The 27,201-nt window shown below is 38.5% G+C and overlaps 9 protein-coding genes across 9 annotated transcripts; 3 read left to right on the forward strand and 6 right to left on the reverse strand.

The window, feature by feature from the left end:
• Positions 1 to 1,791: 1,791 nt before the first annotated feature.
• Positions 1,792 to 3,288, forward strand: BDF20DRAFT_172049 (uncharacterized protein). Its single transcript, XM_053074848.1, has 3 exons — positions 1,792 to 2,224; positions 2,327 to 2,387; positions 2,468 to 3,288. Exons 1-3 carry the CDS (start codon positions 1,838 to 1,840, stop codon positions 3,250 to 3,252), a joined length of 1,233 nt encoding a protein of 410 aa, XP_052931747.1. The 5' UTR covers positions 1,792 to 1,837; the 3' UTR covers positions 3,253 to 3,288.
• BDF20DRAFT_800872 (uncharacterized protein) lies at positions 3,267 to 4,179 on the reverse strand (the record flags this gene model as incomplete). Its single annotated transcript, XM_053076376.1, has 2 exons — positions 3,267 to 3,371; positions 3,481 to 4,179. Coding segments are annotated over 2 exons (804 nt in total), but the record flags the coding sequence as incomplete, so codon positions are not given.
• Positions 4,180 to 4,782: 603 nt separating this feature from the next.
• On the forward strand, positions 4,783 to 8,268 carry BDF20DRAFT_895462 (RNA12 protein-domain-containing protein). Its single transcript, XM_053082457.1, has 7 exons — positions 4,783 to 5,173; positions 5,240 to 5,469; positions 5,545 to 5,992; positions 6,087 to 6,390; positions 6,468 to 6,543; positions 6,618 to 7,228; positions 7,292 to 8,268. The coding sequence occupies exons 1-7, from the start codon at positions 4,985 to 4,987 to the stop codon at positions 8,062 to 8,064; spliced, it is 2,631 nt and encodes an 876-aa protein (XP_052931749.1). The 5' UTR covers positions 4,783 to 4,984; the 3' UTR covers positions 8,065 to 8,268.
• A 106-nt stretch (positions 8,269 to 8,374) lies between these two features.
• BDF20DRAFT_793611 (uncharacterized protein) lies at positions 8,375 to 9,523 on the forward strand (the record flags this gene model as incomplete). Its single annotated transcript, XM_053076236.1, has 2 exons — positions 8,375 to 8,823; positions 9,067 to 9,523. Coding segments are annotated over 2 exons (906 nt in total), but the record flags the coding sequence as incomplete, so codon positions are not given.
• Positions 9,524 to 9,813: 290 nt separating this feature from the next.
• Positions 9,814 to 11,606, reverse strand: BDF20DRAFT_839420 (uncharacterized protein; the record flags this gene model as incomplete). The annotated part of the gene is made up of 4 exons (XM_053079277.1): positions 9,814 to 10,791; positions 10,836 to 10,979; positions 11,057 to 11,243; positions 11,458 to 11,606. The coding sequence occupies 4 exons, from the start codon at positions 11,604 to 11,606 to the stop codon at positions 9,814 to 9,816; spliced, it is 1,458 nt and encodes a 485-aa protein (XP_052931751.1).
• Positions 11,607 to 12,801: 1,195 nt separating this feature from the next.
• BDF20DRAFT_925454 (uncharacterized protein) lies at positions 12,802 to 13,599 on the reverse strand (the record flags this gene model as incomplete). The annotated part of the gene is made up of 2 exons (XM_053084699.1): positions 12,802 to 12,843; positions 12,905 to 13,599. A coding segment is annotated over one exon (456 nt), but the record flags the coding sequence as incomplete, so codon positions are not given.
• On the reverse strand, positions 13,599 to 15,241 carry BDF20DRAFT_964293 (uncharacterized protein; the record flags this gene model as incomplete). The annotated part of the gene is made up of 5 exons (XM_053084960.1): positions 15,136 to 15,241; positions 14,978 to 15,070; positions 14,258 to 14,910; positions 13,729 to 14,183; positions 13,599 to 13,630 (listed from the first exon to the last, which is right to left on the reverse strand). Coding segments are annotated over exons 1-5 (1,305 nt in total), but the record flags the coding sequence as incomplete, so codon positions are not given.
• Positions 15,242 to 15,565: 324 nt separating this feature from the next.
• On the reverse strand, positions 15,566 to 15,748 carry BDF20DRAFT_805627 (uncharacterized protein; the record flags this gene model as incomplete). Its single annotated transcript, XM_053076502.1, has 1 exon — positions 15,566 to 15,748. A coding segment is annotated over one exon (183 nt), but the record flags the coding sequence as incomplete, so codon positions are not given.
• An 8,716-nt stretch (positions 15,749 to 24,464) lies between these two features.
• BDF20DRAFT_895525 (uncharacterized protein) lies at positions 24,465 to 25,549 on the reverse strand. Its single transcript, XM_053082458.1, has 4 exons — positions 25,426 to 25,549; positions 24,979 to 25,328; positions 24,738 to 24,917; positions 24,465 to 24,674 (listed from the first exon to the last, which is right to left on the reverse strand). The coding sequence occupies exons 1-4, from the start codon at positions 25,509 to 25,511 to the stop codon at positions 24,478 to 24,480; spliced, it is 813 nt and encodes a 270-aa protein (XP_052931755.1). The 5' UTR covers positions 25,512 to 25,549; the 3' UTR covers positions 24,465 to 24,477.
• Positions 25,550 to 27,201: the final 1,652 nt, after the last annotated feature.

Here is a 27,201-nt window from a genome sequence, read left to right on the forward strand (position 1 = left end):
TATGTAAGGTTTAGGTATTCGTAGTTCAGAGAAAGGGGAATGTCGAACGAACAATTATACAAGATGATTAATATTGAATTAGGATGAACTAAAAAAAAAGCAGTAAGTTAAGGTATATTATTTACAAAATAGAAAAAAAAAAAAAAAAAAAAAAAGGACAAAAAAAGAAAAAAAAAACCAAAATCGATCCAAAAGACACTGTAAATAAGAAACAAAGATGAAGAGGCAGAAAAGTAATAGGGGATGGGAAGAAGGCCAACGAACTGGGAAGAAATGGCCAGCAACAAATAAATATAAAATTAAAGTCAGGTGTGCAAACTAAATTACACTAAAGAAAATTAACAAAAGTTCAGCTAACTTTTACGTTCTTTGCTTCTTCCATCTACAGGCTTGAAGGCTTGCATCTTCCTTTCATCTTACCAACAACAGCTCAATTGGAGGTATACATAAAATATTCGTATGATATGTTCCTACAAGAAATGATCTCTCCTTACTGCTACTATACGGAAGCAAAAGTTCTAATAAAATGTAATACAGATGTAATAAATTGCAGTTTTTCTTTCTTTTTTTTTCTTTTTTTTTTCTTTGTTCTTTTTTCTTTTAACGATTAACAAATTTGAAAACACGCTGTATGATATTGCGAGTGCACTTAAACTTGACGCTATAAAAGTAATGACGACATGCGGCGTTTTTAATGTTTAAAACAGTTGTCTGTGCGAATGGCTGACTTATACCCCCATTCATAAATTTGTGTAATGCTGAATAAGAGCTGTTGCAGTACAAAAATCACAGACGAAGACCCCTATCATTCACATCTGCAATCAGAGACTGAACCTCAAGCCATGCAATTTGATAATGAATATACGCATTTATACAGGGATTTGCCAATTGGAAACTAAATTTTGTGTAGGTAAATTGAAATAGACTGCGTAGACGGATTCGAGCATCATCAATCTCTCTCGAGTTCGCGACAAATGAAAAGAGATATGACTGTTGGTTACTCAACGGAAGCCTGTTGTTGGACTTTCGGGAAATGATAAAAAGGTACAGAGTTTATCATTATTATTGAGACACTTTCAACACAGTTTAAGATCACAACCATTAAGTCAGCAATTAAAGTCTTAACACAACCTAGCCGACACGCGTTTAGTTGATTTCAACCGTGATGATGATGGTACATTTTGTCCTGCAATGCTCAAACATACCATCCTTGCTATTGGTCATACTGAGATTAGCCTTCTGTTTCTTCCTGACATCTTCCTGGAAACTACTGTGCTTGCAATGCTCGGCTTTTAAATTGTTGTTTATGTTTCTCCTTGAACGTATGACTAATACGTCAACAATGCTTTTAACACGCTTGTAGTCGTAAGGACAATATCAATTAATTGTATTGATCGTTACAACATCAATGATTATTAGGCATTCTTTAATTGCAGTGTACATAGTGTTAGCTTAAACCTTTGCACGAAACAGTAGTATTATACCATACTATAAAAGAAACCAATCAACCTCCTCTAATATCTCCATTTCACTTGGTTTACTCATGAGGGATATTTCAATGCAATACGTAGACTTTCAGTTAGGTCTGTTTAGTAGGATAATATCCAGGATGAAATTCTATAGCAATCCCACTTTTAAAGGATAATACGCCTGTTCTCTGACATGATAAATTTCGAAGAAGAAAGAAATTTCTCAGTGGTCAAAGACGAAGCATGTTCTTGATGCTGCTGCTGCTGCCATCAAAATTTGGAACTCATCAAAAATTGTATGATGTTTTATTTCAAAATTAAACTATTTTATACCAGCTCCACATACAGATACAATCATATAAAAGCTAATGGAAGTTAATAAAGAAGAAGCACTGCGCTGTTTAAGAATTGCAAAGAATCACTATGGTCTCAAAAACTTCGAAGGAGCAGTTCGCTTAACCAAGAAGTCACTCAGTTTATATGAAACCGATGAAGCAAAGCAGTTTTTATTGAAAGCAGAAAAGGCTTTGCAAGAGAATGGACCATCATCGTCTTCAGATTCGTCTACAGGTGAAAGCACAGCGACAAATACAAGTAGAACATTTGTAAAAGAGGAGAAAGCTCAGTCAGCATCGTCCTCAACAACATCATCTGCTTCAGCAGGCACATCTGATGAGATCCGCGAAGTCAAAGAGATTTTAGCATGTGGAACGGATTATTATCGAGTACTGAAACTACATAAGAAATGTACAGATGTAGAGATTAAGAAATCATATAGAAAGGTAGAAATGTGTTTCACCCGCTGATCTATGTTCTACATTCTATTGACTTCGTTACTCATTTACTGTATGATATAGCTAGCATTGAAGTTCCATCCAGATAAGAATAAAACACCAGGAGCTGATGAAGCATTCAAACGTAAGGTTACTAAACTTAACGTAGAATATGATAGTTTTTATTGGCCAACTCATTTAAGCAACACTGTAATATATTGATAGTTATATCAAAGGCATTTACAGTATTGTCTGATCCGCAAAAGAGAGCAATCTTTGATTCTGGAGTTGGAGATCCCGAGCAACGTTCTTCGGCTAGCGGCTTTAATCCGGGAGGTGCAACTCGATTCCGTTTCAATACACAAAATGCATCACCATTTGGAGAAGAAATATCACCGGAAGATCTATTCAACATGTTTTTCAATGGTGGTTTTGGAGGAGGAGGTTTCCAATTTGCAACAGCAGGTAGTTCACCATTCAGTAGCGCAACCTTCATGGGGCCAGGATTTAGAACGCGTACTTTCACCACGAATAACATGTTTAACCAACAGCAGCAACGAGAAAGAGCAGCAAATCAGCGACGAACCGGTAGTTGGTCATCCATTTTGTTGCAGATATTACCACTTCTACTTTTATTCGGATATACATTACTTTCAAGTATATTAATGGATGATACACCGCTTTTCTCTTTCCAGTCGACTTCTGTTCATACGCAGCCAAGAATAACCAAAATGCATAATGTACACTACTTTGTTGAACCAGAAACATTTCAACCTTATCTGAAAAACAATTATAGATTATCCAAAATTGAACAGCAAATAGAAGTGGATTGGGTAAAATCATTACAACAGTCGTGTTTATATGAACGTAATAAGCAAAGAGAAATGTTAAACAAAGCGAGTGGATCACTCCTCGGATTTCTTAAACGTAATGGAGAACTATATCAACAAGCGGTGAATATGGAGTTGCCCAGCTGTAATGAATTAAAAAAATTTGGATATTATAGTTGAAGAGTAAAAGCACTTCATATCAGGGCCAATTCTAATGTCCACGTTCGTCGTGACCATAAACGAATTGGCTTTTCAATCTTTTGTAATTCTATTGTAGTACCCTCCCACCAACATTTCCTCTATTCCGTTCACAAGTAAGAGTAAATTCAATTAATACACGATTTCATCTTTTTGCCTCTACTTTCTCTCTCTCTCGCTTCCCCTCTCTCTAATTAAATAAATTCTTACAGCAGGTTTTCTCCAAAATAATAGTAATTTATTCGCTGTATCTTTATCGTTTGAATACTTCAACGGTACTAAACTGATACTCATGACACATGTTCTATTAGGCTCCAGCTCTCTGAAAGCCCATTTATCTTCTTTCGTGAATCCAGCATTGCATAACATATCTATGAGATGTTGTTCTGACACATTTTGTTCTCTTTCAATATTCTTCAACAAGGCTGAAAATACTTGATTATTGTTCGTTAAATACTCTCCTGCTGCTATTTTCAATTGCTTTTGTGAATGCTGTTGTTGCTGTGTAATACAATAATACTCTAGTTCCTCCCTTAACACAATAATGGCTTGTTTGTTCATAAATAAAGGGCTACTTCTGTACTCAGGCACCTTTTGTTGCGCTTGCTGAAAAACATCTAAAACATATTTTAAGCAAGAACTATTAAAATCAACATAAGCCAACATCAATTCTTCCTCCTCATTTATCAGAGTATGATTCTCTTCTACTCTCATTAAACTGGCTGTAGCTTCTTTTTTAACAAGTATCAGCCCGTTTGGAAACATGGCAATCAGTAAACTTTCCGGTAGATTCACAAGTGTTTCTCTATCAACGATTGTTTGTTCTCCTCGTAAGTCTAGCTGAACAAAGTCCGGTATGTTACCGCAATCGTCACCAGAATTGTCATAATCTACGTCTTGCTCTCCCTCTTCGTCTTCCTCATCTTCCTCTATATTTCTGTCATGGCTGCGATGATGAGGATGGTATTCTTGTGGTAAAGCTGCAGAGTAAATTAGGTCCTCTGGGACTTCATTGGTATTAGTTCTGCCATGATCATTCACCGACCGATCAGTAAACTCTGCAATCGTCATAGATGGTCAAATAAAATAGTTATACAGAAGAAACAGAGATAGAAAAGCAGAGGAGAAAAGATGTATGCAAGACAAGTGTTATTTTGATGCAGATATAAGGTATGTTATGGACTAAGAACAGTAAACTTGGCTGAGGGGTACATGGGAACAAGTCGTCCTCTTTCAACTCCTTAAAAAACATTTTTGAATTGATTCCTTTTGCTTATAAGAAAAGGAGCAGAAGCATTGATGCACTTCGAAACAATTTGACTATAGCATATGCATTTTTATATAAAAAATCAAGAAGAGGCTGTAGTAGCGAACCACACTTTTCTTGCCGCTTCAAAAATTTATGCAGCAGTAGCTGCGAACATGTTATGCGAGTTTACGCTTCCAGTGCTTGAACTATTCACGAAATGATAATTTGTCCAGCAAAAGCTCTTTTTTTTTTTTTTTTTTTTTTTTTTTTTCTAGGACTCAACAAGCATAACTTAATACACAAGTTAAACAATGTCATATAAAAATTGTGTTTTCACTACGCTTACCGATTGTGGAGGAGGGAATACGAAAATGCAACCCCGCATTATGAGGAATTTATTACAACATATCAGGCATTTTGTGTCAGAAGGATTACTTTCTTATTCGCACATGTCAATACTTCTAAATGCTGTCAAATTCTCAAAACATTAAGTATGCAAGGCTTGACACTATGAAAAGATTCACTTGTCTGATGCTCCGTCCGCGACATTATACAATTGTACAAAATACTCCTCATGTCAAAAATAAAATCATAGCCACTGGTAGATCCCCACACGTATATAAAACGATGCGTGCGGAAACTAGTGTCTCTAAGGTGAATAATAAGACTACTCTAGTAAACTAAAATCTTGTCATTGACGTTGATGATATCTTCACATAGCCGTTACCGACGTCTATGGACAGTACCATTCGAAAAACGAATGGTGAGGCCATGCAAGACCAGACAACACAGTTATATCTGGACAACGTCTTTCCATTAAAGATCAGCTCCATAGATTTTCGTCAATGGTTTTTCAGACGGTCAAAACACTTCTTAGAGAATAGAGTCCATCAAGCGATACCATCTAATGAACTGCCAAACAACTTTAGTATTCAGGAAATCATGGCCCGGTAAATAGAGGATATAACAAATCACACACGCACACACACATTAATAATGCTTCCTACGGACTAACGACATACTAGAACAAAGGATGGCGGCGCAATTGTTACCTTCGCGTTCAGAAGTACCGAAAGCAACAAATATAAAGTAGCTAAAGATATTGTGGATCGCATCAACGAATATATACAAAAGAACAAGATCGTTGCACCTTTCAATTTTCAACAAGTAAGAGCCTTTATCGTTAAAGGTTCCCCATTCATGGAAGACATCCTAGCCAGATACCCTACACAACGTATTCGAATTGAATTTCAGGGGGAGCCAGTAAACGTAGAAAAACTCTATACACACTTGAGGCCCTTCGGAAGAATGTTTGATATAGCATTGTATCCGAATCCTTTTATTGCAAAGGATCCCGCTCGTTACGCAATTGTACAGTTCACAAGAGTGAGATCAGCAACTAGCGCAAGGAATTGTTTACATGGACAAGTGATAGACGGGACACGACTGAATATTCTTTATGAAAGACAATTGGTAAAGGGCTTACTAACTAACTGTTTGTACTTAAAAGCCAAGCCTAAGGTAGTTTATTCTAATATTGCTCCTATCAATTCTTAATTTATGGTAGAGACCTAATGTCGTTAAAGACTGGTTGGTCAATCATCCTCGTATTACTGTTCCTTTATTCGCTGCTATCTTTGCTGGTGTTACCTATGCTATTTTTGATCCTATCCGCGTTTTCTTCATTACATCAGACATTACCCAAAGATTTAATCCCGAAGAATATGCGATTTATCGCTGGTTGCGTAATGAAACTTGGAACCGCTTGATGCCAGGATCAGCAAGAGATTTGACAACTCAGCACCATTCATTATGGGCTGATGATACAGAACAAATAGGTCGATTGAAATCATGGCTTGCTGAAACTCCGGGTAACGAACGGTATCAGTAATCTTCGTGAAACTTAGGACCTCATTAATTAACCGGTAATATTTTGTTTATTTCTTAGAAACCTTCCTTGTGGTCACGGGTCACAAAGGTAGTGGCAAATCTGCTTTAGTAAAATCAGCGCTGAAAGATAGAAAGTAGGTGGAGAGAGGAAGAAAGGAATCTATCTAACCCTTTGATTTATTAACTGATGATAATTGTTTACCTATAGAAATAAGTTATTCATCGACTGTGAAGCTATTGGAAATGCACGAAATCAGTCTGAATTAACCAAGAATCTGGCTAAAGAAGTTGGTTACTTTCCTGTGTTTACATGGATGTCGTCGATCAGCCGGCTAGTCGATACTGCTGTCGCTGCCACTACTGGTCAGAAAGCCGGCCTTTCTACTTCCCCTGACTCCCAAATCAAAAGTATTTTAGAAACAGTTGCCATCTCGTTACGAGACATCGTAACAGACGAAAAAGAAGCGCGATTGAGAGAGCGTGAGCATGCCAATCAGCAGAGCTTGATTTCTAAACTTAAGAAGCTAATAACAGGACGGGACTATCACCAGCCGCTCATCAGAAAGGATCTTGAGAATGAGAAAAAGGCAAGGAAGAAAGAGCACGGTAAAGAAGGCGTACCAAATGGTGATAGCGAGGAGCAAGACGTGAAGAGCATACCCATTGTAGTTATCGACAACTATATGTATAGAGAAACGAACAAAAATGCAAAACTATGGGAAGAGTTAGCTGAATGGGCCGCTTTGTTGATTGAAAACGAGATTGCCCATGTCATTTTTGTGAGCTCAAATGCTGGTGTTATGAAGCTATTGGGAAAAGGTATATACGGAAAAGTCCAAATGATTAATGCCTTTAAGCTGATAAATTTTTGATTGTTTGTAGCACTTCCTGGAAAGAGCTTTTCTACCGTATCTTTATCAGATGCTCCACCTGAAATAGCGCTATCTTTTATACAGAAGCAATTAGGCTCAGAGATGGAAGATCCTTATTTACGAGACATCGTAGGAGCTCTTGGTGGACGCTTGACTGAACTTGAACTCTTGGTTCAAAAAATGAGAATGCAGATGGATGCACAAACCGCCTTTGAAGATATTGTCAGCCGTAACATGATAGAGATCCGTAAATATGGTTTTGGTGATGCCGTTGATGATTATCATAAGATAGAGTGGACACCAACACAATTTTGGGCTATTGTAAAACGACTAACTCAAAGTGCAAGTATTAATTACGATGAATTGAAATGGGGACCTGAATTTAGTGGTGATGATAATGCTCTGAAATCAATGGAACGAGCTGAGCTCATTTTAATAACACAGAAGGAAGGTCGTCCTCATGCTATTAAGCCTGGCAAACCTATTTATTACACTGTTTTCAATCGCTTGGTATCCGATACAGTATTTGCAGCCTCTATGGAAATCGACAATAATATGGTTTTGAAGAAGAAAGCAGAACAAGAGATGACGAAGCTAGAAGACACAATTCAAAAGCTGGCTAGTATTAGCCCTAAACCACCCAAAGAGATTGATGAGCGTATCCGTTATTTGCTGTCAAAGCTCCAAGCTATGGAGAAAAGTATAGAAGAATATGATGCGAATATTTCGAAGGCTAAAAAAATTGTTTCTGAGGCATGGGTACCTGATGAAGAAGATTATTAATTGAAGATAATCACTTATTTGCTACTTGGCACTGATTGCCACTGATCTACCATAACATTAATAAAAAAGAAACATACACATTTGAACTGTTTGTTTTTCGAACTTTAAAAGAATGATTACGTAAAATCATCAGCATATTTGAAAATCACCTAGCTTAATTCTTTCATATTGAAGAATTCTGTTTTATTGTAATTTTTTATTCACAGTATCTTTCTCTTCCCCTTATAACTTCTATATAAAAACGATAGAAACAGGAGCACTCAACGTTGAAACTCTATCATTGAAATTTTATCACAAATATATGGCTTCGCTAAAGCAACTAAAACAACTAGGGGTGTCCGGCCGCAGCGCTGGCAAAGTGGGTGATCCAGAAGCTCAATTTTTGTTAGGAAGCTGTTACGGAATGGGAGCACTGGAAGCGCCTATAGATCATCGACGAGCATTTCAATGGTATTTTCAGGCTTCCAAATATGGTCACGCCGAAGCAACTTATCGAACCGCTGTTTGCTATGAATTAGGCATTGGTACTGAAAAAAACGGTGATTGTGCTGGTATATTCTACCGTAAAGGTGCACATATGGGCCATATCCCCAGTATGTACAAATTGGGTATTATTCTGTTGCAAGGCTATTGTGATCAACCTATTGCAAAGAAGGAGGCTGTGATTTGGTTGCAGCGAGCAGTTTCTGAAGCTTCTGCACAACAGTCATCATCTACAACAGCAACACCAATGAATTCGCCACCAAATTTACAGCCTTTGTCATACACAGCAAACTCGTCTGTCCAAGAGTTCGAAACAGCTGCTCCTAGCGTAGCCTCGAGGTCAATTATTACAACTACAAACGGTAGCAATAGACCCAACATGAACATCTTTCACTCGAACAACAGCCACAACTCTCACCTACCTGGTACTGCAGCTACCACCAATCATCACGATGTTTTACCCCATGCCATGCATGCTCTTGCCATGGTTCACTTATCTAGAGATTGTGGTGATACCAGTCTCATACCCGACCCTAAATATGCCGTCAATGTACTTCTGAAAGAGGCAGCTCAACTTGGTCACGCTCCTAGTCAAAATAAATTAGGGGAATACTACGAAGTTGGTTATCATTGTCCAGAAGATGAAACAATGTCCATTTATTGGTATACCTTAGCTGCTCGACAAGATTTTCCTGAAGCCTGTTTAGGCCTTTCTGGATGGTATTTAACTGGTTCACTCAAAAGCAACATCTTAGCACAGTCGGATAAAGAAGCTTATCTGTGGGCTGCTCGAGCCGCCTCGTTGGCCATTGATCTGGAGCCCAGGATTGTGCTAGCTAAAGCATATTATACCCTTGGTATGTATTATGAAAATGGTATTGGCGTTGTTAAATCTACAGAAACAGCAACCAGATATTTCAAGAGAGCGGCGCATTTGGGACATTCGGATGCCCTTAAGAAATATCATGAAAGAAAACACTTTTCATCAATTGCGTCAATGACCACAATCGAGAATAATGGTAGTAATAGTAGTAATAATAGTTCAATTCGATAATGGCGCTAGAGCTATTATCACTGAGTGCTATAACCGTTTATTCACATGATACTCACAAAATTAACTATAATCATTAATTACCTATTCGAAAGAATAAAATGGACTAGAATAAAGATAAAATATTAACTGCAGTATATATATCTGTATATACTTATTAATATCATGGTTATCATACTTTACTATTCAAAAATAGGGTTTCGTATTTGTGTATGTTAACTGTAATAGTTCCGAGAACTTGCTGGCTTTTTCAGACCCAGGCCTGTTGATTTGGAAGCACTCGGCATCTTTAACATAGAAGTTGATCGTATTTTAAACTTGTTTGTTGCAGCTACTGGATGTCTAGAATCTAAAGCAGTTTGAGGCCTAGTATTTGATGAGTAATGTGCTGTAAGAGTCTGATGTTGTCGGTAGGGTGAGGAATTCAAGGAAAAGATTGAAGAAGATGGAGACATGTCAAGGGAAGTAGTGCTTCTAGTAGGGAGAGTAGGTATATGACTTTCTCTTTTCTTTGAAGGCCCTGCTGGTGTAAGAATAGTAGTATTATCTTTTTGATTAATATTAGCAAACCGAGTCAGCAGTGTATTATTGCTATTATTGGGTTTTTTTGTCGCTAACTGTAGACTCGACGATTTGGAGGACAGTGATATCAATGCTGATGAGGATTTATTATCGACAACTCTTGTTGTAACAGAAGAGGAGGATGAAGGTATATGAGTTGCGCGTTTGGGTAATGTAGATTGTGAAGGATACAGGAAACGTGGCATAGTAGGACCAGAGGTTGTAGTGGTATTGCTCTTAACGGTTGAATGTTCGGATATACTAGGTATTTTGGAGAATTTTCTTTGTGGTCTTCCTTTCTGTGTATGCCCTGTTGTTGTAGAAGTTGACGGTCGAGTTGTTAGTACACTTCCTCTAAATCTAGGAGAGGATGCCTTTATTGTAGAAGTGGAAGTGGAAGCTGTGGGCTGCCAAGAATTGTTACTTCGAACCGTGGTCGTAGACGTTGATTGGGAAGTCAGACTATTTTCGCTGCTGAAACTTCCAGAACGATCATTTCTGTGTTGAGCACTATCGGCTACTGCCAAAGGTGAACCATACGGCACCGAATAATACAACTCATTGAGTTTAGTCTCGTATGTGTCTGCAATACTGTAATTAATCGCTTTTGTGAAGTCATGTTCTCTTTTCTGCTATGTAAAGATGCCTATTAGCTTTAAAACGCCAAGCGAATCACTTTACTCATTAACGTTACGCTTTCGGTAGTCTTGTAGATAGTAGCGTTTTCTGCTACGGGCGGTATTACAAATTCATTACGGTTTTCATATGTTGATACGTTACTGCCCTGATTCCTTGGAACTGAAGTCAGATAATTCGGGATCTATGTGTATTTTCGCAATATTAGTACCTTACTAAGCAATGTCACCATTTAAAACAAATTTAGTCATGTTATCTTACATTGTCAAGCTTCCAAAATTCCTCGCTAGAGTCATCAACCAAATCCAGCAAGGCAAAATTTGGTAATTCAAGCTCTTCATCCATATCCGTTCCGTAATTTGCATTGATAAGATCATTCAAATTGACACTATCTTCTGAGCTGATAGAGAGTATAGAACTAGGACGGTGGCTGTTTATGCCTGCTTCACTAGTGAAAAAGAACACATTACTATTGATATCGTTCTACTACCAATCTGGCTTCCCCTTGTTTATTTTTCAGTCATAAAAACCGTTTATTTAAAATGATTCACCTCCCCTCCACACTTTTTATTCAGCTGCATAAAATGTCATCTTTTTTTTTTCGTCTCACGATAATGGACGATTTTGGAATAGCATATACACGTAGTAGCTGAAGTATTTACCTTGAATTGGAGGTTTTGTCTAAGTTTTGAATGTCGAAAAGCTGACCGCTCAGAAGCGAATGCCTTTGAATTTGCTTGTCAGGAATGTCCTTCAGCCAGCCCTGAATGGCGGAATCAGCTTCCTGGCTAGTGTCTCGCACTGTACTCATGTGACAATGAATTAGATGGTAGGGTATATATGGAAAATGACAAAGGTCAAGAGAATAAGAGGGTGTTCAGCGAAGAAAAAGGAATGGCAAGCAGAATATAACATCTGTACAAATAAGTAAAATCTCGGAGAGAATATTTCACGTGTACTCGAGAATAAATAGTAACAGGAATTTGGCATGATTCAAACTTGTGTTGAAAGGAGTATAATGCGTTGGAATCTATACATAAAAATAGAGAAGCCTGTAGGGAGGCTTTTAGGGAATCTTTAAAATACTACGTAACAATTCTCTCCTTTTTAATTGATTTGGGCTCTTTTCACGGGCATCTCTGTGGGATGGCAGAGTTGTTATAGGTGATCTTTACTGCTTATTGTTCGAGCGTAAGTGTGTAAAAGCAGCAAATATATTTACTTTATTAAGTGCTTTAATCTAGATATAATTGTGGTGAAAGGCCAAATAAATGACATCAAGAATATCCTGAAAACCAAGTCTCCCCTCCTAGTCAATTGCAATTTCTAAATTCTCAAGCTAACATTGTTCCTGACAGATTATTTCACCACATCTTAAGTATGGTTAATTTTAGAACTGCTGGTATGGCTTTTCTTGGGCAAGTTCTTCTACAGTTTATTAACTTTAGATTCGGACAACACACACAAAATTTTTAGACGATAAGGAAATTAAGTTTAAGCGGATGTAAGATAATAGTAGACCATTAAGAATAAAATGTTAGACAGTTTGCACAACACTAGAAAGTATAAGGTTTTCATTCTTTTTACCTGTAATTATCAAACTGGGTTCGTTCCAGCGATGTTGAGGGAGAGGAAGATTTTATATTTTTGTCCGCGTGAATTCTTTTGGCCTTCCTAAAGCCTTCCAAATAGCACAACTAATTTTCATCATATTCTTGGCAGCATTGACGTCTCGATTCCACAGTATATGGCATGTCTTACAAACAAGTATACTGCAGGTCTCAACGCCTTTCAACCTCTCCAAAGTATCGTTCGAACAGCAGGAGCATATTCTGGATGTCTTGTATTCATCAATTTCAAGTACTACCAAGTCTCCGCTTGCTTCACGTCGCTTTAGTGCACGCCACAAAACACCCACCGTTCCACATCGGTGACCCTTCAATGCGACATTGTCTTTAGCGAACATACCATTACCAAATACAATGAGAGGCACTTTTTTGACATCACCGACACTGAAAGGTTGGGGCCTCCATTTGGCATTTGAACTACTATTACAAAAAACATGTTACTTTCTATAAGTTGTTGATGATGATTGCTTATGAACTTTACCTATCTTTCTTATCTAATTCCATTTTAACTTCTGGCGTCCCTTCTTTTATACTCTTTTTCTCTGGTGCTCCCTTCTTCTTCTTTTTTCGTCTTTTCTGAGAAGCCGCCTTGCCATTGTTCTTCTTCTTTGAGCCCTTCTTTTCTTTTTCTTCTCTCTTCTTCAATCTGAGATCCTCGTTATACTTTGTACTGCCATTAACTAGCATATTTACCATTTTGTCTGCTGCACGTTTCCGTCCTTAGTATAAATGAAATCGATCTTTGGCAGTGTCATCACCGTAGAAAGAAAACAAGACTTCCAAGTGCTGTAGGATGTATGCTGCATAACAGTGATATTGGGCTTTGGAGCCTGTCTTGGCAGTTGGTATATCACTTTCGATGTTCTTTATGGTACCAGCTTTCTTCTTCTCTAGCCTTGCAGAGTACCTGGTGCTACCAGTCATATGGTAGTATTCTTTGGTAGAACAGCTTCGCACCTGGTGCTTCGTTACGTCTATCCCAATTGCTGCTGTGAAAACGTCTCTTCTACCAGGATCAATGAAGCAGGGTCTATAACCAGATTCGACTTCGGCGTAATCAAAATCTTCCAAAGTCAACCGATGGTCTTCGATGGTTTTCTCTTCTTTTGATTTCCTCTTCTTACTAAAAATAAAGTCGACAGTGAAGCCATCCGAGCGGACGATATTACGGAATAGGGTCTCTTGGCTTGTCTTGAGGTCATTCAAACTGTTGTCACAAAAAATGAATTTCAGTAAATACCAATGACAACATTTCTGCCAAACCTTTTTTTTTTTTTTTTTTTTTTTTTTTTTTTTTTTTTTTACCTATCAAATCCCATCTTTTTGAAGCTGAACACTTGATAAAACTTTTCGAGTTGATTTGTATAGCCTTTTGGAGCTGTACCGGGAAACATGAATGGGAGGAGCGAGTTGACGCTTATGGAGATGAAACGCCAATGGAGCGAAGGCAGAGGGAAAGGGAAGAAGCGCTTCGGTAACGGTAATCTACGGACATCGTAAGCTGCATGTTCGTCATGTTCCTTTTCATACGAGGATAGGATGTGCCATAATGCTTTGGTAAACTTGGCGGGATCGGATGATAAGGAAAGCAGCGTAACCTTTTCCGTTATAAGTTTCTCAAAGCTTTTGCATAGCATCTCTATCTTGCTTTTGTCTTCTTTACTAAGCATGATTCTATCAGGCCAGTTGGGTTCGCCTTTGCAAATTACTTGGTAGCAGTATTCTTTTGATATTTCCACTGCGTCGGTCTTCTTCATGCTCTGATTATTATAAAGCAAATACAAATGGTTAGAAACTAAGAAATCGAAATTATAGTAGTGATAACAATACGCACAACAAACATGTTTTGCAGCTTATAGGTTAGATATTTAAGCACTCGTTGTTCAAAAAGCTCAACAATAGAGGTAGTATACGAAACGCTTATCTCCTTGGCGGCTTCTGTGAGACAGTGGCTGTAATCTTTAGTGAAACTCTGACTGATTACTATTGTCGGATGCTTTTCCTTAAAGTCATCAAAATAATTTTTGATGTCGTCGTTCAGCGCCTTCTTGTGAGTAACCTTTTTGCCCGTAACGAGTTGTCCAACAGAATACCAAAATTGCTGTGTGAAGACTTCTGAAGGAATGGCATTCTTATTATGCACGAGGTAGGCATTAACAAATAGCTGGCAGCGAAACACTATAGCTCTGATGTCCTTGCAGCAGGAGATGACCTTTTCCTTGAACTTTTCACGAAACTGTGGTAAAACGGCACTGTCGATAGGAAGCTTCCTCGCAAAAACAGTAGAATCATGGCCAAGGACAGATGAAATGGCCTCGTCCTTTGATTGTATGTGATTAGGACAAAGAGGCGAACGAGGAGAAGCATGGTCATCATTCCCACAACTGGAACACTCTACAGCCTGTGATGCTGTTCTCTTCTTTTTCACTGCTTTCTTCTCTGCTTTAACACTGGCGCTCTGTTTTCTCTTCTTATTGCGAGTCCCAACTATATGTGGAAGAGATGGTCTATTACTTGGCTTGTGTGGCTAAAGGCAGGTCGAGGCTCAACTTACCATCATCGGCGGATATAGCTTTATGGTACTTGCATCCCGGGTAATTTTTATTAAAGTGACCCAAATCATTACAGTCCTTACATTTGGTATGCTCTGAAAAGTGTACAATAAGGTTACTAATGTCTCAAACTACACACTGTATAGTGATATGCCATTACCGGGCGGATTTTCCTTCTTGGTATGATTTTCTTTCACTGAATTGATTTTATCTATGATGATTGTCTTGTACATGTGTGTAGAAAATAACGTTGGTTTGAAGGTAATGAAGTGAAAGAAAAAAAGAAGATAAGAAAATAATTGAAAAAGGTGAAAGATAAGAATGATCACTAAATTTTGGCAACATAACATTTCGTTTAACAACATTTATAATAACAGTATGATTTACGCGTTTAATGTCACATTTAAAAATACGCAGATATTAAAAAATTTGATCCGATACAGTAATTTAGCGTTGGATTTAACAAAGCTGCCATATGAATGGAGAGTACAAACCAGATTTTTGAGACGTCTACTCAAACCTTCAAATTTGGCACAGAGCTCCTGTCTTGCAGCTTCAATTGTTGTCAAAGGTCTCGCATCAAATAATGCTATAAGAAACTCAGTATGTTCTGCAAAAAGCTTCTTTGGTCGAGAGATGCCGGTTCTTGGCTTGCTACCAGGAAGGACTGTACCATCACTAACATTCCACTGATCTGAAAACTTATAAGCGGTGAACCTCGGAATGTCACACTCAACCGCAGCTTTGGGAACTGTAAGCCCAGCCTCTTGGATTAAGTGAATCAACCGTCTAATGCTGTGCTCACTATATTGCTTGCGCTTCTTGGACTTATCCGTTAATGCGACAGTGCTGAATTCTGTTGTTAATTCTTCAACAGTTTCTTCCATTTTCGCATCATCGACTACAGGGCGCCGCGCGCTGCATCTCATCATAGTCGACGATCTTCTCAATTTGCCCGAAAGTAACAGCAATTTCATCCAAGTCCATAGCAAAAGTATTTTCGGAAAGCATAGGCTCACTTGCAGGATTATAATTTATGTAATCCATGTTGCAGGGATGTGTTTATTTTAAAGCAAAAGAAATCTACTCAAAATATCTCTTTTTTTTTTTTTTTTTTTTTGTAGATTATTTTATTTAAAATAATAAATTAGTCACACATCGCTGAGGGGTGGGACATGGAGAGGAAAGGAAGATTTCTATGACAAGTAAATTTAGTCGAAAGCAGCCGCTTCTCGCATGAGCTGCGAGGAAGACAGGCTCAAAGAAATTATGTTGTATGCTTTACTAGAGACGGATGGGGGATGAAAAGGAATATCATGGAATATCATTTGAAAAAATGACGTCCAGATAGCCCAATGGATACTGAAGCAGACGGTGAAAAGTCGAGATTGCTCGGACGAAGGTAGTGATGGTGGCGATTGTAATCTTAGGGCGGCGGAGATGCTTTGAGGATCAAAGTCGAAGGATGGGAAATATATCGCGAGTCCTTCTTGCCATATCTGCCAGCGTGGTGGACAACTGGTTGTAAAATGTTCGAACGTATCAATATCATGATTACAGAGTCTGCAGGTAGCAGATGAAACTACCCCTGCGGCTTGTAAGACTGATAAGCATGGTAATTTTTTCAAAATGGTGCGATAGCCTAGGTCACGAGCCGGAAGAAACAAAGGAAGGGACCAGAACAGGGTGAACATCCGTTTGGGGATCACCCCTATACCTGATGCTTGTTGCATTTGGATGTGATGATGAAGTCTAAACGTTGAAGCCGAATAATGACGCCAAAGGTTACTGTTGGCCAATCGTCGTAGTAGTGTAATTTCCAATGACTTATCTGGGTCGTCGGTAGTGATAGAAGAGCCTGCCGGCACCCTGTGAATATACGGGTGAAGTTGAACTGTAGCATCGGTGAGCAATTGGCCCAAGAGATGTGAAAGCAACCGCGGTTTCACATTATATTCACCTGGTCGCTTCATTATGAGGCGGTTAGTGGACTGGTCGTAGCGGAAAAAGGCGTTGGCAAGCATCTTGGGATGGCGTTCTAGCCAGTGCGACTCTGGTAAGCGTGTAAACAACGAATGTAATGGGAAGAGTAACAAGCTCTTGAGTGGAATATCCTCCAATGGGAGGGTAACATTCAAATGATCAAACGCTGTGAACATAATCGGTATAACCGAGGTTGGATGACAAAGATGAGGAGAACGATGAATAGCGCAAAAGAAAGGAAGTAAGGGACTAGTAAATGTGATGCCCATCAACCGGAAATGATGGCGAAGGAGTACTTGAACTAGGGAAGGCTGTGGTGAGAATAACATTATTAACCATTTCATTTGCAGGATTAAATGTTGCATCGCAACATTTAACAGACCAACTCCTCCTAAGTGTCTGGGCATTAGAAGTCGAGCATAGGAAACTAGTGGGAATTTTTTCCGCCATACAAACTGATAGCTAAGTTTCTGTAAGGCTTTGATAAAGGTTTTGGTAGGATGGAATATACGAAGACAGTACCAAACTTTGGACAATATAAGTGTATTCATTATCGTTACCCGACCACGTAATGATAATTGTCTCGGTGAATAAAGTGCCACTTGCTTTTGAACAGATTCTAATAATATATCTTGAACATAATTTCGTTGGTGAGTCGTATAATGTAAATAGAAGCCTAAATACCGGAGAGGGGAAGGAGAGAACTTAGTATAGAAAACAGAGATATTATGCGACTGTAATAAGGATGTCCAAGACATGGATTTATCCCCTGATAGAGAAAAGGCTTCCGTCTTGTGTTGGTTGAACTGAGCGTTAGAAACTTCTGCATAGCGTCGAAGGTGCTGATTTAACAGTTGAAAATCATTCGCATCTTTAACAAATGCGCAAATGTCGTCTGCATAAGCGAGACATTTGATTCGCTGTGGTGATCCTTGAACATACGAGTAATAACCCTGAAATGATTGATCCTGTTGGATAGATAGAAGCAGTGGTTCAAGTACGAGGTTAAAAAGGAGAGGGGATAATGGATCCCCTTGTCTTAGTCCCCGGGTCTGGGCAATATCATCGGTGAAAAACCCGTTGGTGTTGATTTGAACAGCATTGCCAAAGAAAAGTTGTTGAACGCAAGTAATTAATGTGGCAGGGAAACCGAAGCGCTTCATGACTTGTTCCAAGTAGCTGGGGTGAACACGATCATAGGCCTTTTCTTGATCTAACAAGAGGCCTATTCCTTCTGATTTGAACTGTCGCGCTTGTTGTAAAATTAGATGTACTATCAATCCATTCTCACCTATGAAACGGTTTTGAAGAAAACCTTTCTGATATGGGTTGATTATTCTAGTCATAATGGGAGCCAAGCGTTGTGTGAGGAGGCGTGTAAAGATTTTCCCGTCGCAATTAATCAAAGAAATGGGACGCCAGTTCTTCAAAGACGTTAAGTCACCTTTCTTGGGCAAAAGGCGGACCCGTATATCTTTCCATGAGATAGGAAAGATCCCATCACTTAAAGCATAATTGTATACCTTGACGATAATTGACTGAAGAAAAGGAAGGCTGAATAAAAATGCTAAGTAGGGATATCCTAGTCCGTCATTTCCAGGGCTACTCTGGGTAGGAGACCGCTTGGCCAACTGGCGTAAGTCATCGATTGTAATGGACGTTATTAAGTTCTCAGATTCGAATGATTCTACTTTAGTTGGGAAGTGGATGCTATCTAAATACGCCCGAATAGATTCAGGTGCAACTGGCTGGGCGGTGTACAATCTTTGATAAAATTCTTTGACAAGCTGTTGCATACCCTGTTGATCTATGATCACGTCATTAGCTTCATTGGTTGCGTCTCGGCGGATGCCGGCCATGTATTGTTGTGTGCTTCGTTGTTGATGTAATTTTTTCAGGTATGAGGCTGATTTTTCGCCCCGTTCCCTCCATCGAACGCCGGATTTTAAAGCTGCTATATCTGTGAGCTCCTGTACTCAAAATATCTCGTCTACCATAAAAGCCTACTTCGTCTAAATCAAAAATCTATAGTCCACTAAAAGAAAAAGAAACGTCCCAATTAAGGTACCGACTTCGTCCACAAAATTTTCGAAATCGTCTCTTATGAAACCTAAAATACTGTATAATTCTTCAAGTGATACTGAGCTACTCACACCAACACTAACCATCCTGGACGACATGTCACTAGATTCAAACCATAAATTCATGACGCTTGACTTCAGCACCGCTTCCACAATCCCGACTACCTTGCCCCCTCAGCGTAGGATATGGAATTTGAGCAAATTGAAAAACCCTCAGAAAATTGATTGCTATCGTCAAATTTTCAATGAAACACTAACTGCCTGCTCCCCGAATAGCCACACTGACCCGCAACATAGAACACGGGCCGGCGAAGAGATAGAACATTTGAACCAAGCGATGTGTGAAGCGATATATACCTCACTGGATACAGTCTGTGGCCGTATGACACAACCAAGAACAATCACGATGGAACATTTTTGGACAGAGGAGATGCAAAACACGTTTGACAAAAAAGAACACTACTATCGTAAATGGCGTAAAGCTGCTGGAGTTAATGCACTTCATTACTGGATCCTCCACCAAAAAACCCAAGCCAAACTTCGAAGATTAATACATCAACGCAAACGTGAAACCTGGCAACAATTCTGCTCAACCATGGAAAACAAGGAATTTACTAAAGCCATTGCACGGTTTAGCAAAATAAAAAAACGACGAAACTTAAAGCCTTCCTTTTCTAACATAGCAGGACCTCAAGAAGCAGCAAATAAGATGGCTACCCACATGGAAATGATATTTTCAGGACGAAATCTCCCAGAAGACCGAAGTCCATCCAACAACTCTCCACTCCAAGAGACAGCTCCCTACAGTCTGGAAAATTTCCCTATCGACAAAGATTTGATACAAATGGCCCTCACCTCGTTACCCACAAAGAAAGCTCCAGGTATTGATGACGTTCGCATTGAGATGCTCCGTCCCGTTGCAGATATTATTACGCCCCATCTATGGTATTCATTCCGCCTCTGCTGGCAATGGTCCTATACACCGAAGACATGGCGAGTGGCACAAACAATCCCAATCTACAAGAAAGGTCCTCCGGACGGCCCAGGCAACTACCGTCCAATCAGCCTGACTTCTGTATTTCGGAAGATCTTCGAATTTTGTCTTAAGGAATATCTTATCGGAAACGGCCCCACCATAGATATAGCCCAAGGAGGCTTTCTTATTGCACGTAGCTCCTTAGACCAAGCACTATGTCTGGCTGAAATATGCCATATATTACGACGACACCATCGCATCAACCCAGTACTAGCTTTTTTGGATATTAAATCTGCTTATGACACGGTGGACCGACAACATATTTGGAACATAATTCGCCATCACGTACCGACAGCTCTCCTTATGTTACTTAAGAGTCTCTTTGATGAAGTGGAAATAGAGATACTGCTACAAAATGCTAAGTCCTCACGTTTTTGCCCAGTTACTGGTGTGCTACAAGGCTCTATTCTGTCGCCATTACTGTATTCATACTACATCAATGACCTACCTACTCAACTACGAACCCAAGAAAGAGTGGATGATTTACCGCCATTGGAATTGGTTCGGAACATGAACTGTTTGTTATATGCGGACGATGTGGTTTTGATTGCCGAAGACTCCCAAATGCAATCCCTACTTCAAAAATGTGAACAGCATAGTTACTCCCGTGGTTACCGATGGAACCCTGACAAGTGTGTAATACTGGCTTCGTCTGATCAACCAACGATGGAATATCTCCTTTATGGATCCACACTACAAAGCAACAATTCCTTCCCATATCTGGGAGTTCCTTTCAAGCCCGGTGGTTACCTGGACACTCTAGAGCTCATACATATCAACACAACCAAAGCCCTGGCTACTATGAACACCTTATCGTCGATTGGAGTCAACCCTAACGGCTTTAATAAGCTACTATCTCTCAGGTTCTACGCTCATCTGGTCCGCCCTCAACTGGAATACGGATTGGCGATAAGCAAACTGAACAGGACAAATCATATGAAACTGGAAAACGTACAGAACAAATGCATTCGCAGGATATTTGGTGGGTCAATTCGATCCTCTGTCAATATAATGCGTCACTTAGCCAACTTACCCTCAATGCGAGAAAGAGCCTACACTCTCCAGGCTAAATTCCTGTTACGATCACAAACACTCCCAGATGATGCCCTACTGTCCCTACTGCTGCCATATGTACAACAACCAAATAGCTCTTCTATCTGGATTCAGCTATCTCGTACACCTCTCTGGCAAAGAACAAAGGAATACGCCCAGACAATGGATCAGAAAATTCTTAAACAGTCCCTGAGAGACTTTCGTACAGAATCCTTACAAGCAATGCAAAGCGCCCCAACAAACTCTAAGCTCATCTCCGTCTGCCGCCGAACAGTAAGTTTAGATCCCATACTATGGCTTCCTATGACAAGAGAAGAAAGAAGTCGATGTCTTCGTTGGCGACTTGGTTGGTTACCTAGTGGTAACACCACCTACTGCATCCGGCACCCTTCAGCATTGTTAACAAAGACACACTCAATCCAATGCCTGCATATGCACTCGCGTTTGCAGCAACCACAGCAAATAGAAGATCCCCTTTCGTATCTTCTAAATCAGCTACCTAACCACCCGCCAAGACAACTTATGATAAAACGTCAATGGGAACACCTATGGCCGATCCTCTGCTACATACTATATGAGCTTGACTATCTATTCCACGTCAAAGAACCCCCACCCTTGGATGCTGCTCTAGGATCTTTACTGCTCCAATGGATGTCTCCCCATAATCACTCAACCTTGTGATAAACTCGTTTTTACCCTTGATCTTGAAGGGCTTTTTAGATACTTTATAAACAGTCGGATCTGCCCCGGGCAATTTTATATAACATTGTGCCCACTGGGTTTTAAAGAAAATATTTTGTCAATAAAAACCTCTCTTTAAACGTAATATTCTTCAAACCCAACCACATGTCATAAACTCACCGCGTACCGAGGACCGAGGACCAAAAATTAATCAACTTGATTATTTGGTCCTCGCTTTTTTTCAATCAACTTCATTGTCTGTTGGTCCTCCGTATTTTGAACCCAGTTTGCCAATAAAATTCGATGTAGACACCAGTTGAGTAAATAGAGGCAGGCCATTTTTTGTTTTGCTCCTAGCCCAATACCCCTTTTGTTCAAATACTCTTTACCAGCAAAGTACAACTACAATATTCGGTATTAAGGAAAGAACACAATATGAGCACTTCTGTATGGCATTAAACGTTTGGTTGCTCTTAGAGTGTATTAAAAATTTGAAGCAACGAGGTACACTTGTATTTATCTTTCTTCATCGGAATGAAGCGTTTACATTACCAAACGATTGTTATCAAACGCCAGCCTTCTATATCAGCACGTTATTTCTCAACGCATTTCAGTCTTTTAAAACAAATGTTATTGTTTGGCTCAACCTTCTGATGGCTTGCATTTACTATACAGTCCTTACACTTACTAATTGTAAATAGATTGTCTAAGAGTCTAACAGCCCTATAAAGTCTACAAGCTACTAAACTAGCGTTGTATATTATCACTTATGCCAGGCGTACTTATTTGTATTACTTTGAATAAAAATTCCACACTGCATTTCTATGGCTACTTTTGCTGCAAGGCGTGCTATATAATTCTACATATATTATCTGTAAACCAAGAAAAGAATTTTGTTTACTGCTACTTATTATTTGATCGTAAATAATATCAAATGAAGAATGGCGCTGGTATATACTGGTTGTGGTCTTATCACCTTGGGGAAAACAAATGCTCGAATCACGACTTCTAATCCTGTCACTACGAAACCTAGTTGAAACCGACGTGTCAGGCATAGAAACGGCACATTATATAATTCTCACGTTGATAAGTCGTGAATAACAAACCTTCCACATCTTCAAGCATACGCTTTACTAAAGGAATGAAAATCAAAAGCTTTTACATATAATAATAAACAATAAAAACAGTCTCTCGACACAGTATTAGAAATAACAGTTACTTCAATTTCATTTTGATATGAGGATGTGTTTATTTCAGAAATATTGTGTACTATTGCGTGGGACGTTTACTGAACACAACATTACTGCAAAGTCCTATTAGAACAATGAATACTTCTCTTTACCGTTTATCAAAGTATGTTATGTAGAAGTCTTATATTTAGATGCAATTTGCAGTAGCATGCTCTACTATGTATAAATAATATCAATTTTATGTTCATAGTAATTATCTATTGATACAGATACCAATCATTTTCACAATCCAGCATTCTCATACTTTACCAACTGATCTTTCGTATTAACTGAATTATGTTACTTTTCTCTTATAAAGCATTTATCAACGTTTAGCTTTGAGCTATTATACACAAGTAAGAACATGAAGGACCTTTATCCAACCGTTATCGAATAAGGAGAATTAACAAGTATCTCATCCACAAAGATGCTACTGTGAATTGATCATAAGAGGAAAAAATGAAGTAAACCAATGGAGTTTTCCGACCATGCTAGTTGCAGCAACGTATATATTCAAACTTATGTTTAAAAGTAATAAATACATAAGCAACTGATGTCGATACCAGCAATGGCACGTCATAAATTTTACCTACGATTAGTCGGTACAAAAAGTAGTACTTAGCAGTTAAGGACAACTTCAGAGGCCAATTGGCTGAGCATTCAAAAAAGTTTTTTTTTTTCTCGTTAGTAAAGTTTGGTCCTGATTTTTTAAAAAGCTTGAATAAGTAGTTCGATTAAAGAGGAGAGAATATGGAATATAGATAATTCTTAGGTGAGATTAGTTACGTAACATAAAAACTAAACAGGTTATCTTTATGAAATATATTTTACTTAGATTATCGCATCACCATCAACATGAATTTCGATCTTTTAAACTGGTTCATTTATGGACGGCCAATAAGGGATTTCTTGGATATGTAAAAGATAGATCCTTTTAAGTAATGGGCGTCCATTATAATTATTTCGTCTATTGTTGCTTTCCGATTGAATATGGTAACATAGAATTGTAGCATTATCAAGAGCAATTGTTAGAGCAAGAATCAGATACTGTCATAGCATTAACTGGTCTGACAAGGGAAGTCTGAATTTCGAAGAAGTGTAATAAATTATGCTAATGTGCTTCTTTGGCGAAAGTCGGTCTGAAATAGAGGTAAAGCGTCAAATTATTCGAGCGGAAAGCAACAGTAATCAGTCTTTTGACGACGCTACATTTTAGCTTTCCTTTGTTTAAGTCTTGGTTGCATCCCATAAACCATTGAAGCGCGATCTTTTTATACTTTTTCTCTGCTTTACATCGTCAATACTATAATCCGGTATCATACGAATTTATGAAAACATTCTTTACTTGACTGCTCTAAACACTGTCACTACCTCTCCAACATCGGAGATGAAAATTCAAATCATAGTTGTGCAATGAGACTTGAAATTCTTTTTTAACATCATTTACGAGTAAAGTTTATTTTATGGAATTTAAGAGAAGCTTCAATTGATCTTACTTCTGATAAATTCCAATTGGAAGATGGCACGGTGGTACGAACATCGCGCGGCCATCCCACAATTTTATAAGTAGGATGCTTTTCCGTAAACAACTGTTTATATGGCACATGATCAGCTTGTGCCTCACCAGTTTGTTCTCCTATCAGAAACTTTTTTTAGTGTTTCTGCCATTGTTCAAACCCGCAAATATTTGATGACTTACTGTACAAGCCCAACATCCTTCCTCGAACTTCTCTTTTAAGCTTGTCTCTCGAACCTTTTCGATAAGGTTCTACAGAGTTTGAGGAAGCAGCGGGATGATGCAGAACAGGAGGGGGAACCGACCGACAAACTGGTTGCATTGCTGGAACAAACTCGACTGCAGGTAGACTGCCAGACACAGCTACGATTCTATGTCAACAACAGGATAGTCGTAATATATACCTTAGAGGGTTTCCACTTACCAGTATAGGGGGCGCCATTCGGAAGTTTGTTCCACAATATAAAGGAAAGATCAGCATTCAGTTTCTTTTCTACGAATGATAAGGCATTCGCTGAGCCCACTAAATAAACTGTTATTGATGTGTCCTCATCATTTTTAATTATGCATGGTGCCAGAAGGGAATGTGGCAATTGTCTCTGTTTTGGTGCAATAGCCAATAAGTATGTTCGTTTTATACTTAACATACATATCATCAATGGCTTTTTGCAATCCCTTGAGATCATTCTTATATTCCTTGGCAATATAAGAAGAAGGATGAATGGCCTGAATACGCTTAGTGAAAGAATTTTTTTTAAGCTGTTCAACCAATTCCTTATTATTGGGGTCCTGAACAGCCTCCTTCACTTCGCTTGGGGCGATCTTGGTCAAATTGATCAATCTTTCAAGGCAAAAGTGGCCCAGCATCAACGAATAATCAGTTGGCTGCTTTCTGCCAAGGTTTTTGTGGACCACTTTTTTTACATCATCCTGGTTTAGCTTCAGAACAGAATGCATGATAGCTACATTTGCAGCTTGAATATCTGCCTCAGGCAATCTGGTATATTCTTCATAAGCATCATTAACCTTCTCAATCAATAGTTTCAAACGAATGTTATCATTAACTTCAGATATGGGGCAAATTGGAGACATTATGCTGTGAGGATTGTTAACAGAAGGGAAGTATCATTAGCCGAAAGACAGCAAAAAACAGCCTTAATATTCATTAATGTGTGCAATATTTGCTTGTTTGCATGGATGGATTACCGTTATGGTGTTTATGGAGATTACATGAATCGATAGTTAGGAACTTGATATCTTTCCTTATTCTGAAGAAATTTGTAGATTATTGAATCGGGAGTTGACTTTTATTTAAACGCAGGCGTCGACGTCTCGCTGAGATATTTAGTCAATTGAAACTGATAACTGTTATGAGTCGATGACTATGAACTTAGTGTCTTCATTGGTTTTCGGATGAAGTAGAAAGATTAATTACTGTGTGAGGTCGAATGGGAATTATATTATTTGAGGACGCGTATAGAAATTAGTCACTAATTTCAGGTTCGGGTGTTTGGGCGGGTGGTTATTATACTTAAGACTTGTATCTTGTTATATGTTGTATATAACCTTTATTAGATACAATATAGATAGACGTGCTAGAATGTTCTCTCTACCTGGTTGTACGTACTCGTGTATTGTAAGTGTTATCTCACCAAACACGCCACTCGCTCAATCAGCTACTTATAAATTTGATTGCTCGATCATTGCATTTTTTTAATCAACTTGATCGCATTTGGGCCTTACTTTGGGCCGCCATAAAAATGGTACTTTTTCTACAGTTTAAGTGTTTTTACATTATTATAGCGTATATAAAAACCTTATAAATGAACGATATTGAGATTCATAGGCGCTTTCATATGTAACAACGATAGCAGCTCGAATCGAGGACCGAAGGCCCAAAATTAATCAACTTGTTTGTTTGGTCCTTGCTTTTTTTTCAATCAAATTGATTGACGTTGGTCCTCCATATTTTGAACCCGATCCACAGATAAACATCCAATGAAGCCCACCATTTGAGCGAAAACGAAGCAGCAATTCTTCTTACATCTATAGGAGTAAGCAGCTATTATATTACGTCAACATCGTGGGCTTGATATTAAATGTTATTAAATATTCTTACAATAATTTTGTGATGGTTATGTAAAAAGTCATTAAAATGCGAAAATAAATAAGCTATGGTGGACTGTATGCTGTCTGGCTGTATGTGCTACAGTATTATCGCTGTTACTTAAGTAATGCATCAGTTTGCGACAATTATGTAAGTAATTTGTTATCATTGATCGAGTAATTGAGTGATTCAAAAGAAAATTAAGACCGCCAGAATACTTATACGCAAAAATTAGTTTTGAAACTGTTCTAAGAACCTAGAAGAGGAAGTTTTCCATTACTACAGACATTACATAGTAATCATTGTTTCTTGTAATGCTTTAAGAGAGTTTAAAATGGTGGTGGGTTGGTTTATTCAATTGCAGCTTGTATCATAATGCATAAAGTTTATCCAAAAAATAACAGAAATAGTTTAAAAAAAAACAAGAAAAAAGAAAATAATATCTAAAAATAAAATTTTTATCTGAGACCATAAAAGTTAAAAGATATCTCAAAAACTTAATGTAATGTAAAAATTTTATCTTAAATTTTGTGTTTCAGA

This window comes from Mycotypha africana (assembly GCF_025528875.1).
Source record: "Mycotypha africana strain NRRL 2978 chromosome Unknown BDF20scaffold_12, whole genome shotgun sequence".
In the NCBI taxonomy this organism is placed as follows: domain Eukaryota; kingdom Fungi; phylum Mucoromycota; class Mucoromycetes; order Mucorales; family Mycotyphaceae; genus Mycotypha; species Mycotypha africana.

Excerpts from the sequence above, each read along its gene's own strand:
- BDF20DRAFT_895462 (XM_053082457.1), top strand. The coding sequence starts at position 4,985 with ATGCTGTCAAATTCTCAAAACATTAAGTATGCAAGGCTTGACACTATG. Across the intron at positions 5,470-5,544 it reads ATTCAGGAAATCATGGCCCG|AACAAAGGATGGCGGCGCAA; the intron begins GTAAATAGAGGA and ends ACGACATACTAG. Across the intron at positions 6,391-6,467 it reads ATGGCTTGCTGAAACTCCGG|AAACCTTCCTTGTGGTCACG; the intron begins GTAACGAACGGT and ends TTTATTTCTTAG.
- BDF20DRAFT_172049 (XM_053074848.1), top strand. The coding sequence starts at position 1,838 with ATGGAAGTTAATAAAGAAGAAGCACTGCGCTGTTTAAGAATTGCAAAG. Across the intron at positions 2,225-2,326 it reads TACATAAGAAATGTACAGAT|CTAGCATTGAAGTTCCATCC; the intron begins GTAGAGATTAAG and ends TGTATGATATAG. Across the intron at positions 2,388-2,467 it reads AGCTGATGAAGCATTCAAAC|TTATATCAAAGGCATTTACA; the intron begins GTAAGGTTACTA and ends ATATATTGATAG.
- BDF20DRAFT_895525 (XM_053082458.1), bottom strand. The coding sequence starts at position 25,511 with ATGCATTCTGTTCTGAAGCTAAACCAGGATGATGTAAAAAAAGTGGTC. Across the intron at positions 25,329-25,425 it reads AAGCAGCCAACTGATTATTC|GAATTGGTTGAACAGCTTAA; the intron begins GTTGATGCTGGG and ends CCCAATAATAAG. Across the intron at positions 24,918-24,978 it reads GAATGGCGCCCCCTATACTG|CTGTGTCTGGCAGTCTACCT; the intron begins GTAAGTGGAAAC and ends ATAGAATCGTAG.